This window comes from Xyrauchen texanus, chromosome 45, assembly GCF_025860055.1.
Source record: "Xyrauchen texanus isolate HMW12.3.18 chromosome 45, RBS_HiC_50CHRs, whole genome shotgun sequence".
In the NCBI taxonomy this organism is placed as follows: Eukaryota; Metazoa; Chordata; class Actinopteri; order Cypriniformes; family Catostomidae; genus Xyrauchen; species Xyrauchen texanus.
Genome location: NC_068320.1, coordinates 26,178,285 through 26,193,180, shown reverse-complemented (window position 1 = coordinate 26,193,180; position 14,896 = coordinate 26,178,285). Strand labels below are relative to the sequence as shown.

General features: G+C 38.1%; 1 protein-coding gene across 1 annotated transcript in view; it reads left to right on the top strand.

Annotated features, from left to right (window-relative positions):
- The first annotated feature begins 3,912 nt into the window (after positions 1 to 3,912).
- Positions 3,913 to 14,896, top strand: part of LOC127637414 (palmitoyltransferase ZDHHC17-like) — a 30,165-nt gene continuing 19,181 nt past the window's right edge. Inside the window, exon 1 of the mRNA XM_052118452.1 lies at positions 3,913 to 3,988. Coding sequence (XP_051974412.1) covers positions 3,926 to 3,988 — 63 coding nt within the window. The 5' untranslated portion in view covers positions 3,913 to 3,925. The remainder of the gene's footprint in view (positions 3,989 to 14,896) is intronic.

Here is a 14,896-nt window from a genome sequence, read left to right as displayed (position 1 = left end):
CGCGACGGTTTATCCTCGATCGTACAGTTATGTCTTTCGCGCTCGATGAATCGACGTTTGACTGGGCTAAAAATAAAACGTCCGCCTTAACAGGTCTGGGGTCAGTTGATGGAGAAAAGTGGTAGGTTCATGACTGTTGGATGTAAATGTTCAGGCAGATCGCAGATCAGTAATCCATTAATTCGGTTACTGTTACGGACACAAGATGGATTTTTTTTTTTTTAAATGTCATATTACAGTTTTTCTCATTCGCTTAAGCTCAATTCTCGAATGAGAATTATTATTATTTATTATTATTAATTATTATTCAAAACAATAAGTTAAAATCTCTGAACAATTAGTTTCTTGTTCACACCAGATTTTAATTTCTTATTCGTTTAAGCAAATTGCACGTGTTTTGGCACATGTGTGCAAGTTGATTATCAGTGAAATCGTCTTACTCTTCACAACTTCTAAACATTTTGTCATCGTGTGAGCCATCATATGCTATCCATTCAATTATCAAAATCTGTCAGACATACATGTATGTACCATAAATATCTATGACATGAATGTTTTTTCATTGTTGCGATTTATTTATTTATTTAAAAAAAAATATTTTTTGCATGGATGTCATTTTGAGGCAATTTGCTGTCACTATGTATGACTTTACATGTAAGAAATGTGTAAAAATGGACATGCAAATGTGAGTTTTCTCTTTACTGTATACATACAAATGTGTATATCCTTTTCCTGTGCACAACAGTATTGTACAGGATTGACCTCTCCCAGTAAACGTTTACCTATTGTTGAAATCGGTATCTAAAATGCTCATTGTGGTACACAATAGCATTCATCTAGACAAAACTGACATTCTTGAATAGTAGAGTATATCTGTTCATTACAGTCAGTGTCAACAAAAAAGTAGAACAAAAATTGTATTTGTATATAACAAACATTTCCAGGGTTGACTGCCTACAGTGAAAAAAACGTTTAAACACTTTGACCAGTACGGCTAACATGATGACAAAAAAGTTTTTCGTGGCATTGGCCAATTTACTGACACAATCATTTTGGTTACTGCATTTTGCAGGCATGCAATAGAGTTGTGATGTCCCATAAAACAGTTATGACAATTGCACTTACAGGACGGACGGAGAGGCAGACAGACAGACAGACAGACAGACAGACAGATAGATAGATAGATAGATAGATAGATAGATAGATAGATAGATAGATAGATAGATAGACAGACAGACAGATTGGATGGATGGACAGACAGGACAGATGGATGGACAGACAGACATAAAGACAGATAGGACGGACGGACAGACAGATTGGACAGATGGATGGACAGACAGACAGATAGGATGGATGGACGGATGGACAGACAGACAGATAGGACGGATGGACAGACAGACAGAAAGACAGATAGGATGGATGGACAGACAGATAGGACGGACGAATGGACAAACAGATAGGATGAACGGATGGACAGACAGACAGACAGATAGGACGGACAGACAGACAGACAGAAAGACAGATAGGATGGATGTACAGACAGATAGGATGAACAGACGGACAGACAGACAGACAGATAGGATGGATGTACAGACAGATAGGATGAACGGACGGACAGACAGACAGACAGACAGATAGGACGGACAGACAGACAGACAGATTGGACGGACGGACCGACAGACAGATAGGATGGATGGACAGACAGACAGACAGATAGGATGGACGGACAGACAGACAGACAGACAGGATGGATGACAGACAGACAGGACGGATGGACAGACAGACAGGACAGATGGACAGACAGACAGACAGGATGGATGACAGACAGATAGGATGGACGGACAGACAGACAGACAGATAGACAGACAGAGAGATAGGATGGACAGACAGACAGACAGACAGACAGGACGGATGGACAGACAGACAGGACAGATGGACAGACAGACAGACAGGATGGATGACACACAGACAGGACGGATGGACAGACAGACAGGACAGATGGACAGACAGGACGGATGACAGACAGACAGGACGGATGGACAGACAGACAGGACAGATGGACAGACAGACAGACAGACAGGATGGATGGACAGACAGACAGGACGGATGGACAGACAGACAGGACGGATGACAGACAGACAGGATGGATGGACAGACAGACAGACAGGACGGATGGACAGACAGACAGACAGACAGACCATTTACTGTTTTATATTATTATCAGGGCAGGCACTCACAGATATGTTCAGTAGACTATTAGGGAAATCTTGCTTATTAGTTTTTTAAAGCAGGTGAAAATAGATTTATCTTAGGCTACTTTGACCACAGGTATGAACGATACAATACAATACCACAAAATATCATGCATAGCCCAAATATTGGCAGTATATACAGTTTGTGAATCAATTTAATTTTTATAGGCGAAAATTGCAATCTATTATCCGTGAAATTTCTGTAAAAATATAAGCTAAGAATGCCACCTGGTGGTAGTGAGCGGTCCCAACACGACATTTAAACCTTGAGGACATTCTTTCAATCCATTGACGACAGTATCATGAACTATCTATGACATTACATTAGGCACAGAAAATAAAGAATTGATGAAGCAATTTTAAGCCAAATTAGGTGTACATGAACACACCTCTATATATATATTTATTAAATAAACGATCAACTAGGTCGATGACGTAATGCATCAACCGTAGTACAGTTATTGTCTTTCAGTAACTCTATATCACATATTCTTGTCTTTATTGACACGTTCCTACTGAATTCTGTGTATTGGTGTTTTGACACTGTTGCATTGGAAATAGTACGAACCATCAGGTTACCCAATTTATAATGAGAATTAAACACGTAAATACTCTGAAATTGGAAATTGGAAATCTCACTTGACCTTAATCAACATTTCACTGTGATTGATGCAATCCCATGGGAATTTTAACGCCTTTGGACTGCAGCAATGAGATTGCATCTGAATCTATAGAATAATTTACAATTTATTAATGTAATATATGTATTAATATATTTTAAGCAATGTATTATTATTATTTTTTACGCTTTATTTAGTAAGAAAATAGATGATGGATGATACCTCATTAGCATTGTATACGTATTGTACAGAAATTATTTAGCAGAGACGGGCCACTTCTATTAGAAGAAATGTAAAAACGCCCAACGGCCAACGGATGTAGAAAGGAAGTCCCGCCTTGCAGGTAAAAGAGCCAATCACCTTTAGATGTAGACATCATCTGTCAATCTACTCAAGGCCGCGCATGCGCATTAGTTATACAAGCCGGGAAAATTAAGTTTCTTTGGGCATAATCTTAGGTAAAGAAGCACAATTAATGATTCCAATGTTGTCAAATTTTACTGCTTATTTTAAATATGTTATTTGATCGTAATCTTGACCAACCGTCTTGGAGATTTTGGCCTTTCGCCATTATAGGAGATAGGAGCTGCACTTTCATGACTGGAACTAGCCTCCCGGGAGCGTTCCAAAAATGGCCGCCAGTGGACTGACTTGCTAGAAAGACTTTGGTATTGCATTAGAAATGCCCCTAAAACCATTAAACATTTTATTTTGAGCGTGTCCTAAAGTACAACCCTTTTGTTTTACTTTTGGAAGACATCCAAACATCCAAAAAGAAGAGTTGTCATTAATATGAAATAAATAGATGTTACGTTGTACACAATGTACAATTTTGTGTGATTGTATTATTTTACTGGCGCGATAATATACTTACTGGACTGAGTGAAACAAAAAGCTTCTATATGAACAATTTAAATATAAGGTTAAAAAACGTTTTGTTATGGACATGTTATCATGCACGCGCATTGATTTCTCACGCACGCGCCTCTCTCATGTTTATCGCCCCCTGGATTTTTTTTTTTACCGTGATGCTCCGCGCGGTCGAGCAGCAAGATGGAAGACGTTCTGGATGATTTTGAGAAAGAAGCTGGATGCGTCCCAATCCTGCATCCTGAGGTAAAAACAGAAAATTGACATTGCCACATCACAGCGGAAATCTTAAATAAAGTTGAACGATCATAATAAGTGATTTCAAATCTGGTCAAAGCGCCATTTCTGCTGATAAATCCTTCACTGCTGCGTAATAGCATCGCTGCTAACGATAGCATGTCAAAACCATAGGTTTTATATCTATTTTCCGTTTTATTGCATTTTAAGTTAATATTTCAGGGTTGGGACATGTTTTTAATTGCACACTGTGCAGTGACAAACATGTAATTAGTCTCTTCACGAGAGTATTCATAGTGTTGCGTTTGCATCTAAATGACAATAAACATTCACAGTCATCATGATCCTGTATAATTGTATTATATTGCTTATAATTTTATGTGTGTAAATGTAACTGAGTATATAAGACTATCGGGTTGTATCTGAATGCATTTGTGTCTTTAATGGTTGTTTAGCAAGTGTGAAATTACAGGATCTCTTGTCCTGCTTCAATTAATTGTTTTCAATTAATCCATCAGATTCATATTTTGCTATTTTATAAATAAATATCATTATCTGAGTTGCATTGGATGATCTTTGTTTTTCTGGTTTATACATTTCCAACTTTGCATTGGCAGGTCCAGTGGATTTGTTGTTGGATTGAGGCAGTAACAGCTCATTATAGAAAGATGCATATTTTGTTTACACAATTAGATGTTGGATTACTTCTATATTAAAGGGATATTCTGGGTTCAATACAAGTTTAGCTCAATCGACAGCAATGAAGACTTAATATTGATCACCACAAAAATGAATATTTACTCGCCCCTCTTTTCTTTATAAAAAAAGCAAAAATCTGGGTTACAGTGAGACACTTACAATGGAAGTCAATGGGGTCAATGTGTAACGTTAAAGTACTCATTATAGCCACAAGACGTAAACAATATGCATGTTACCATGATTTTAGCGTGATATATCACTTATTAACCTTTTTAGTAACTGGTTTTACAACTTCGTTGCTATGACAATGTGATGTAAACAAACTCTAAAATCCTAAAGACTGTGTGAATGACTATTTAAATAAGTACAGTTCAAATAACACAAGTTATAATGGAAAAGTGCTTTTATAAAATTATAAGCTTCACATTTCTGCCTTTTTAAACCCTCCAAAAATTGGCCCCATTGACTTCCATTGTAAGTGCCTCATTGTAACATAGATTTTTGGAGGGACGAGTCAAAATACATTTTTTTGTCGTAATCAATATTATGCCACAATTAGGGCTGGCGAAAGGTAAAAATATTTTTGCATTAATCGCTTTAAAGATATTGTGATATCCGATTACATCGTCAACTCCTTGCTTTATTGATTGTGCTTTAAAAATGTCCATCCATCCATCCATCATCAACCGCTTATCCTGTGTACAGGGTCGCGGGGGGCTGGAGCCTATCCCAGCTAACATTGGGCGAAAGGCGGGGGACACCCTGGACAGGTCGCCAGTCCATCGCAGGGGCTTTAAAAATGTAATTCATTTATTAAAACACAAAAAACATAAAAGATATTTCTAAATTCAAATTGCACTTTAAACTAAACGAAAAAAAGCAATAAAATAACAACGTAATCGAGAAATCTTAGATATAACCACCTCCCCAAATCCAAACATTTACCATCTCCAACGAATCCATTTACATCATGCAAGCATCCGTCAATGACAACAGGTGGAAAATGACTAATAGCCTACAGATTAAGAACTAATTAGTATGTAATAATTGTATGTTAAGTATGTAAAATGTAAAGACAAAAATAATCAAAATAAATAAGCCTAATAAATTCCCTTGTGTTCCCAAAATAATGCTGCCAAATGTGTGTTCTTACTGAATTTGTGTCTGTTGTGTTTGGGTAAAAGTTATCGCTGCTTAAGAAAATAAAAAACAAATTTAGGTTCAAGGTGAACGTGTCTTTTTTACTTAATGATTTAATCACTTTCATCTTTGTTTATTTAATACATAGATATATATTACTCAACCTGTAGGATTCAAAATGCATGCCAACCACGAGGAAATAAAGTGAACTAAACTCATGAGTTGATCGGAGATCATTTGCAGCATTTTCCCAGATGACATCATCATACTTGCAAACAGTTTTCAGATGAATGAAACCTCTATACATTCACATGACGCCTCTTCAAGCACTTCTCTTTGTGTTTAACAGCATTTCTTGTCATGTGTCACTCCGAGACGTCTTACAGGTCGCCCGCCTGTTGCGGGGTAGATGAGCTAAATAACTAGGGCGGCCCTGACCAAAGATTTTCCTAGTCGACTAGTAGGCCCGTTTAAATTAATTAATAACATTTTCAATGCAAAATCACTAAAGCAAATATATTCATGATCCCTCAGTCCAGGGGTTGCCGATGTAATTGGATATTGTTGTATATGTGAAGGAGGGAACAAAGTTAATTTATTCAAACACACACATTATATAATTTTTTCTACGACCAACCGACCAATCAAAACTTGGTCCACCAAGACTCTTCTCATCTACTAACATTTTGGTCGACTATCAGGGGGCAGCCCTAAAAATGACCCGTGCATGAAATGGATTCAGCCTTGTTGCATTTTGCAGCTTTCGGGTGATAGTTTCACACCCTGGCCACTGTTTAAAATATTTGACCTGTTCCATGATCCACGGTCGTTCATCATCTGTTCGCAGTCGGCATCAGGATCTTTGTTGTAAGACATCGTCGCTATCCGATTACATCGTCATATCACCCAGCCCTATGACACACATGCTGTCGATGGAGGTTAACTTGTATTGAACCCAGAATATTCTAGGAGAGCGCACTAGATCACATATGACTATATTCTAGCTTTGTTATGGGTTTCAGGAACACCAGATGTTTCGATAACAACACTGATGATAATGTTATACTGTGGAAATGACAATTGTGGTTTGAATGTCTGTTATATCCCCTAGTGTTCCCTTTACCCTTGAGGGCAGCACCTTGAATGAGATATATTGGAAGAATGTTGGAATGTTAGTTAATGGGTTAGTTGACTTAAATATATTAATTTCTCACCTTCATGCCATCCCAGATGTGTATAACTTTCTATCTTTCTCTGAAGACAAATCATGATTATTTAGAAGAAAATATCTCAGTTCTGTGCAAGAGAGACTGATACAAATGTAAGTCCTTGGCTTTTTTTTTTTTTTACTATAACTCTCAACTTTAACTTTCAGATGTAAAAAGTAAAACTAAACAAGTGCCACATGTGTCTTACAGATGTGAAAGAGAAAGTGGAGATTTACAGTAAAAAAGATACAAATCTGTTTCTCACCCACACCTATCATATCACTTCAGAAGACATGGATTTATGCACCGGAGTCTTATGGATTACTTTTATGCTGCCTTTATGTGCTTTTTGGAGCTTCAAACTTCTGGCAACCATTCACTTGCATTGTATGGACCAGCAGAGCTGAGATATTCTTAATATATTATTTGTGTTCTGCAGAAGAAAGTCATAGACATCAGGGATGGCATGAGGGTGAGGAAATAGTGAGATAATTTTCATTTTTGGGTGAAATATCCCTTTTAATAATTATTTAAACATGGTTGAAAGGGTGTAACAGTTTGATTTTCTGATATAGATCAGTTCTGTTCACTGTGATTGCCAACTAACATACGCCAGAGATGTCCTAACGTCCTGATGTCCTAATGCACCAAACGTCCTTCAGAGACAAGTCCTAAAGATTTGTTCACCCCCCTTAAACTTCTGCGCCAAAGTAGATCACTAAAAAGCATTTGTGTGAAGGTATACATACTTATGACGAGCTATTCAAGAGTGTGGACAGATTTGCGCCGCGTTGAGTGAGCAGTAGGTGTGAGCGTGCAAGTTTGAACGCTGCTCTCGTAACATCAGCCATGCTCCGATATTATTTGTTATTTATTCTGAACATCCTTTTGCAGTTGAGTTCCCTCTCTGATGTGATTCAGCAATGTAGAAAACTAGTGTAAATCCTCATGAAAATGGACATCTCACAATTCATACAGATTTGATAGGCTGCTGATGAATGTATTTCTGATGGTTTTATTATAACGCGGGCCGCAAAAGTTGGCTGGAGGGCCACGTGTTGAGTAGCGCTGGCTTAGGGTGCAGAATATGAAACTATGTGAAGGATGGTGTTTTGCATGTGTAGACACTTGATAGCAGGGTGAATAGTTTAGCTGACCTCATAATTTGACTTGTGATTAAAAGCATTAATGAAAATTTGAGCTTGTGTTTCCACTGCTGTCTGTGGCAGTCGACTGTTGAAACCACTCATATGAAACTATTTTTGTTAACTAGAGGAAAGTCGACGAGTGCCATCTGTTCCCTCCCATCACCCCTGAGATCAGTCCTGTCTGGTCATCTCTCAGGATGATACCCCTTAGTACCACAGAGGTCAAGATGAAGCTGTCTGCTGCTTGACCAGAGTTTTAAACAGCTTTTTGAGCATCCCGAGTGGAGCCAACTTTATTGGTGAAAAGGTCATTTTGCATGCCAACATTTGTTTTGCATTGAAAATCATTTTTTTGTGAGGCGTTGTATTTTGTTTTTGTTTGTGTGTGTGTGTGTGTGTGTGTGTGTGTGTGTGTGTGTGTGTGTGTGTGTGTGTGAGACCTGACCAGTAAATTTAGTTGGAAAATGTAAAATTCGTTGAAAGTATCGTGGCAGTTTCCTGGTGAAATGAGCACTAGAAGTGCCACAATGACTTTATTCACTAAAGTAAAACGGCTGATTATTTGTTTACAAACACTTTTCGGTCTTTTCCTCACTCAACGCTATCTTTCGACATCTGAAAATTGTAAGGCAATACATATGAACCTTTGCATTACATAACCAACTAGGCATGTGACGGTTCAAAATGTTCACAACAATAATTGACCCTTCGCTAAGCCACGCCTTAAATGCGTTTTTTTTTAACCAATCCTATTTTAGCAGCTGTTGCCGTGCGACACACACAAAAGACTTTAAATAAATGCCAAGAAGAGCATATTATGGATTAAACTTTGTCAGTCCTCATTAGGGATGCACTGATCTGATACCTGGATCGGTATCGGCTCCGATATTGAAGCTTTTAGACGGATCGAGTATTGGTCCGATGTGTATAATCACGACCCTGCCCTCTGCCCTGTCACACACTTATTAAGCATTTGGACACTGGACACAATCCATTCATCCATTCTGCAGGTCTTCAGCTGCACAATTGTACGGGGTCTTCTTTGCCTTATTGTGCAGTTCATAATGCACCACACATTCTCAATTGGAGATGGTCAGGACTGCAGGCAGGCCAATCTAGCACCCGCACTCTCTGCTTATTCGGTCATAAAGTGGTTTGAAGTTGTCCTGCTGATAATGCCAGGACGGCCCTGGAAAAGACAGTGCTGGATGGCAGTATATGCTGCCCCAAAATTTGTACATATTTTGTACGTTGCACTTATCAAAGGATTGGTGTACGAGTCCTGAAGAGCACGTGATTACATGAGCCGGAAGTGTCCTAGAAGCGCCATTTCAGCAATAGCTGTTTTATCTCACATTTGCTTTCTAGGTCACTATTGGTTAGGTTGAGGGTATGGAGGGAGCTTTTGTTCATTTAAAACAGTTTTGAAGAATCACTTTTATCACCACACAGTGAACATTTCAGAACATCAGAACTGCCACCATACATGTAGGCTAATGAACCACGTAATGCCAATTTGCAAAAATGTTGCCAAGCAGTAACAATTTTCATAGTTATTTCTGTCCTTGACAATTGTTGCTTGTCATATTGTACAGTGTAACCCAAGTGAGATCCTTTAGGACTTCATCAAAGGCTACTTTTAGCCTAATCACAAAGGTGATTAATCAGTCATGCATGTCGAACAAAACGATCCAAATCTGCCAATTTTCCAAATTACAGATCTCTTTGACGGCCTAATCGTGTCAAATATCGTACAGTGTGCACCCTGCTTTTCTGGAATAAATGTAAACGGTGTAGTTGTTAATTGCCAATCAGACATAAAATAATGGATATTTAGATTAATTTAATCTTAAATACTCTGACATGAATAACGAGTAAAATATTTAGCTGGTGCTAATCTGTTGATGAGGCTCATCAGATTTGGAAACTTAATGTCTTCTGGTATTAATTGAACGTCAGGCATCTCGGTATCTGTCAGTGATGCTGTAACTGGTCGTTTCACTGGCAGTGGAACATTAGACCAGTATTGAATTAGACCGTCTCAATCAGACCATCTGCTCAAGTGCAACCAATTTTGAGGGTCTTTTGTGTTCCCTGCTTAAAAATTGGAGGAAACTATTCACCTTAAGTCTTCAATTTCCTACGTCTACCTCTATCAGGAAGCTTCATTCTGCACTGAGTATCATGGTATTGTGTGTGTTGCGTAATGCTGTTTATATGAAATGTGACATAATACATCTGAGCATGTTTTTTAGATTCATTGCCATGAATTAGGCCTAAAAGAGATCTGCAGTGTGTGTGAGCCTCAGCTCTGTTAGTTCAGCTCTTGACTGCTAATGTGATCTGTTCCTCTGAGCACTGACATGGTTTGGAGTATAATAACCTGCATTAACACTAATGCGATGCATGTACGCATTATACATGTGGGTTAAGTGGACATCTGCAACCAGAAAGATGAAAACGGAAAACTTGCTTGCTTCATACTTTGCTGTGGTATTTTGTTTAGATTATAGGACTGTGTTGGTCAAAAAATAAATTTTATAAGTAAAATCAAGGTTTTTGGATAACCTTAATTTTTTCATTATTAAATTGCTTGCCCAGTGTGTCTTCAGCAGGTGTTATGCATGTGCGGAAGCGTTATGTTTTCATTGGTTGACATTTGATAATTCAATGCATTTGATAATTTGGGTTGTTGACTTGTGGTCAATGGCCGATTTCGATATCTAGAGAGCAGGATGGACGATAGCCGATTTAAATGATGATAAACATAATACAATTTAACAACAGCAAATCAGATGTGCAAATCTTGGTTTTAAAGTTAAACAAACACTTTTATGTGAGAGAGATATATATATATTTCTAAATTGAATAACTTGAAAAGAAAAAACAGAAAGTGTTAGAAACAATCCAGACAAATCAATTGGTTGATTGTGGAATTGACACGAGGGAAAGTTAACACTTCTGATAACGGGTCAAGCGAACAACATTATCGATGCCGATAAACGGAAAATGGTAAAATATTGGCCGATTAATATTGTCACTATTGTTGACAAATAAGGTTGTCCAATTTATTAAAATAATAAATCTTTAAACGTCTAGTTTAAAACACAGGAATCAATGTAGAAATGTAATATTTGTGTTGACATTGGTTTTATAAATTTTTAAGAACATTTAAAGGATTTTCTAATCAAAATAATTTATTAACAAATTTAACGATGTCGATTGGTGCAACCGTTGAGTAAAAGGTATTCAAATATATCATGATTAAGAAAGTTTAAAAACTAAAATAAAGGTACAAATATTTTTAAACATTTTCTTTGGATTACTCCATTTGACCAAAACAAAATGTGCATTTTCATAAAAATATATTTTTTTAAACCTTAATGGTATTCAAAGCGCTTTACACTGTGACACATTCACACACTCATTCATACACCAATGGTGGTAGAGATGCCATGCAAGGCGCTAGCCTACCATTGGGAGCAACTTGGGGTTCAGTGTCTTGCCCAAGGACACTTCGGCATGTGGGCCGGGAATCGAATCGCCAACCCTGCGATTAGCAGCCGACCCGCTCTACCACCTGGCCCACAGCCGCCCCATACTTTACACATAGCGATGTGGGTCCAAAGGGGTACTGTGTTATTTTATTATTATTATTATTATTATTATTATTATTATTATTTCGTCACATGAAAACAAAAAGCCCCACCCCATCCTCTCCAGAATCTACGACCCTGATTCTGTCCGTTGGACAGACCTTTGCTTTCACAAAAGAACAGCCCTTTAAAAATAAGCATTTTACCTTATTACTTATTTATATATGAACTCGGTGCACATATTCACTTTCAGAGTGTTTTCTTCTGAGTAGTTTAATTGAGTTATTCTTTAGTTAACTGCCTCTACTCGGATGTTATACCGTTTTCTCTTCACAAGGCTTCTTACTGAAACTTTGTGTCTGGACAGATCTGTCATTAACACAGACATTAAGAACTGTTTTACTGAATGTTTGGTGTTTTTTAAGTTCCTGGGAAGGTAATAACAGTCCCTCCCTGTTGGATTCAAAGAGTTATATGTTAAAGGGGTCATGACATGAGAAACCAAATTTGCCTTGATCTTTTGGTATATAAGAGGTCTTTGTATCATTAAAACGTCCTGCAAGTTTAATATTTTAAGACGTCCTCCCCATTCTAAACGAATCATTTATTTAATCAAGCTCAAAATACAGCTCGTTCTGGATTCATGGTTAGAAGTGACGTGTCGGTTAGAAGTGATGTAACAGCGTTTGCATATGACCGCCTCCAGCACAACATAACTACGGTATAAGCGCCAAGACAACTACGCTCATTTCAGTATCGCCGTCGCCTCACAAGTGTTCAGTCGATGGACAGCGAGCTCTGACAGAGACTACTTGTGCACAGGAAAATTACGATGCCACACAGATGTGCTGTTCCTGGCTGTGGTCAAACAAAACCTCTGAATAAGCTGCCGAAAGATCCAGGCGTCAGGGAAAAATGGATGCAGTTTATTTTTTGAGGGCGTCCCAGTCACGGCAGTGTTAACTTAAGCGTTTGTTCTGTACATTTTAAGGATGACTGTTTTGAGAACAAATCTCAATATGATGCTGGCTTTGCCAGAAAACTGTTGCTCAAAGATAAGTCCGTGCCGACTATTCTGGGAACAACGACGACGCAAACTGTAAGTAATCTATTTTAAACTTTAAACTACTTTTTAAAGCGCAATTTCATTCATTATGAATAATCACAGTGTTTTTACTTAGTTTACTTGCATATTGTTCTGGCTGGAGGCGTCAATAATTGATACATAGGCACTGACGTTAACCAATCATAACAGTGGGCGTTAACACTGAAGTCTTAAATGGAAAACGCCCCCAAAACAGACTGTTTGAATCAGAGGATGAGAAACAGGGTGGGAAAAGGTCATAAATCACTAGATTTGAAAAGTTTTTCTAAAAAAAAAATATATTAATACTATAATTGCACCTAAGGGAACATAATAATACAATAAAAAAAAACATGTCATGACCCCTTTAAGGCGTTCTGGATGCAAGTGTGCAGAATCTTGCCTTCAGGTGCCGATTAAGCTGCTCTTGCTAATACTGACCCATGTTATCATCACCCTGCCATTAACTGTTCACTAATGAGCAGAGTTTTTGAGGTGCAGATTAGCTATATGAAAGAGTCTTGCATTATTAATGCATTCTCATTTGTGTTTCTGCACGGGTCATGATCTTTATCTGTGGATCTCTAGGGTCAGTGTGTATCATCACTTTTATGTGCACAATGCTGGCCTGACATTACACACTAACACACAGTGTGTTTGCAGGACTCCCCTGTGTCCTTTAGATGTTTTCAGTTTGCCCTTTGTGTTTGTTTCACGCTTATACTAGGTGGTGTCAGTTTTTACAACATTTCCATCTATACTGTGATCTATGTTTTACTAAAGAAGCCAAAGGATTGTAATATCTGTAGTTTAATTAGTCTAATACTAATAGCAAGCCCAAGAGTTTGGTGTACAGGGTACAGCTGGAGGTTCAGGTCAGAATGGGTCTGGATATTTTGGGGGATTAAACAGGACATTAGCATCTCTTTGAGTATTGAGCCTTTAATATAATAGCCAGAAGCCACCTATACTAAATATAGTAGACGCTTCGGGACATTTGGTGGACGTTCCCTCCACACCCACTTTTCCCTGAACCTGTGAGCACCAGCATCAGTAGCACATGCAGACCAAAGCATTTTGTCTTCAAAGGGACTTCTACTCTATCCATAGTAGAGGTAGACCAATATATCGGTTTTACCAGTTAATTGGTTGCGATAGTTGCTTTTTGGAACTGTCGATTATCGGACAAATATTATGCCGATAGTGCCCCCGCGCGCACATGCGTAGACCTTGTAATTTGGCTTTGGTATATGCAACGCATAATTAAAAAATTACTTTAAACCGACTGAAATCAGTTCGGAAGACTCTGGGTCAGACTATGTGTCAAAGCAACATGGTGCTGACCACAGCGGAGTTTGTCTTTGGGAGAAACGGCAACAAAACTACATCTGGTAAGAAACCCAGTTGAGTTTTTATATTGAACCCTGTTTGATTCAAAAGATTAGACTCTCTAGTTTCATCTATGCCATTTTGTTTTTTAAATTTGAGCGATTTATTGCGAAAAGCCACGCTGATGAACATAATGTACACTAATGTGTACTTTAGCGCTATTTCCTTCGAAATCCTATACCGTAATTTCCGGACTATAAGCCGCAACTTTTTTCCCATGCCTTGAACCTCGCGGCTTATACAATGACGCGGCTAATATATGGATATTTCCCGCTTTCAAATTTTATAAAAAAAAAATAAATAATAAAAAAAAACATTCTGTGACGTGCTCAGTTTTTTGGCGGCGTGAAGCTTTCATTAGACCAATGAAATTGCCGAACGGGTTAAGGTCAAAACAACTTTTTTTGTTTACAGTTTAGATTAAATCAAGCGCGCTCAAACTTCCCATCATTCTGATTAGGCCTACGGTAGTCATTTTGTCACCCTCACCATGGCAAAGACATGGAGAAACGCATATGATGCAGCTTTCAAGTTGAAGGAAAAGGAAATAGAGCTGCTGCACGGGAGCTTGGTCTTAACGAGTCGATGATAAGACGTTGGAAACAGCAGCGTGAGGAATTGACTCAGTGCAAAAAGACAACTAAATCTGAGGC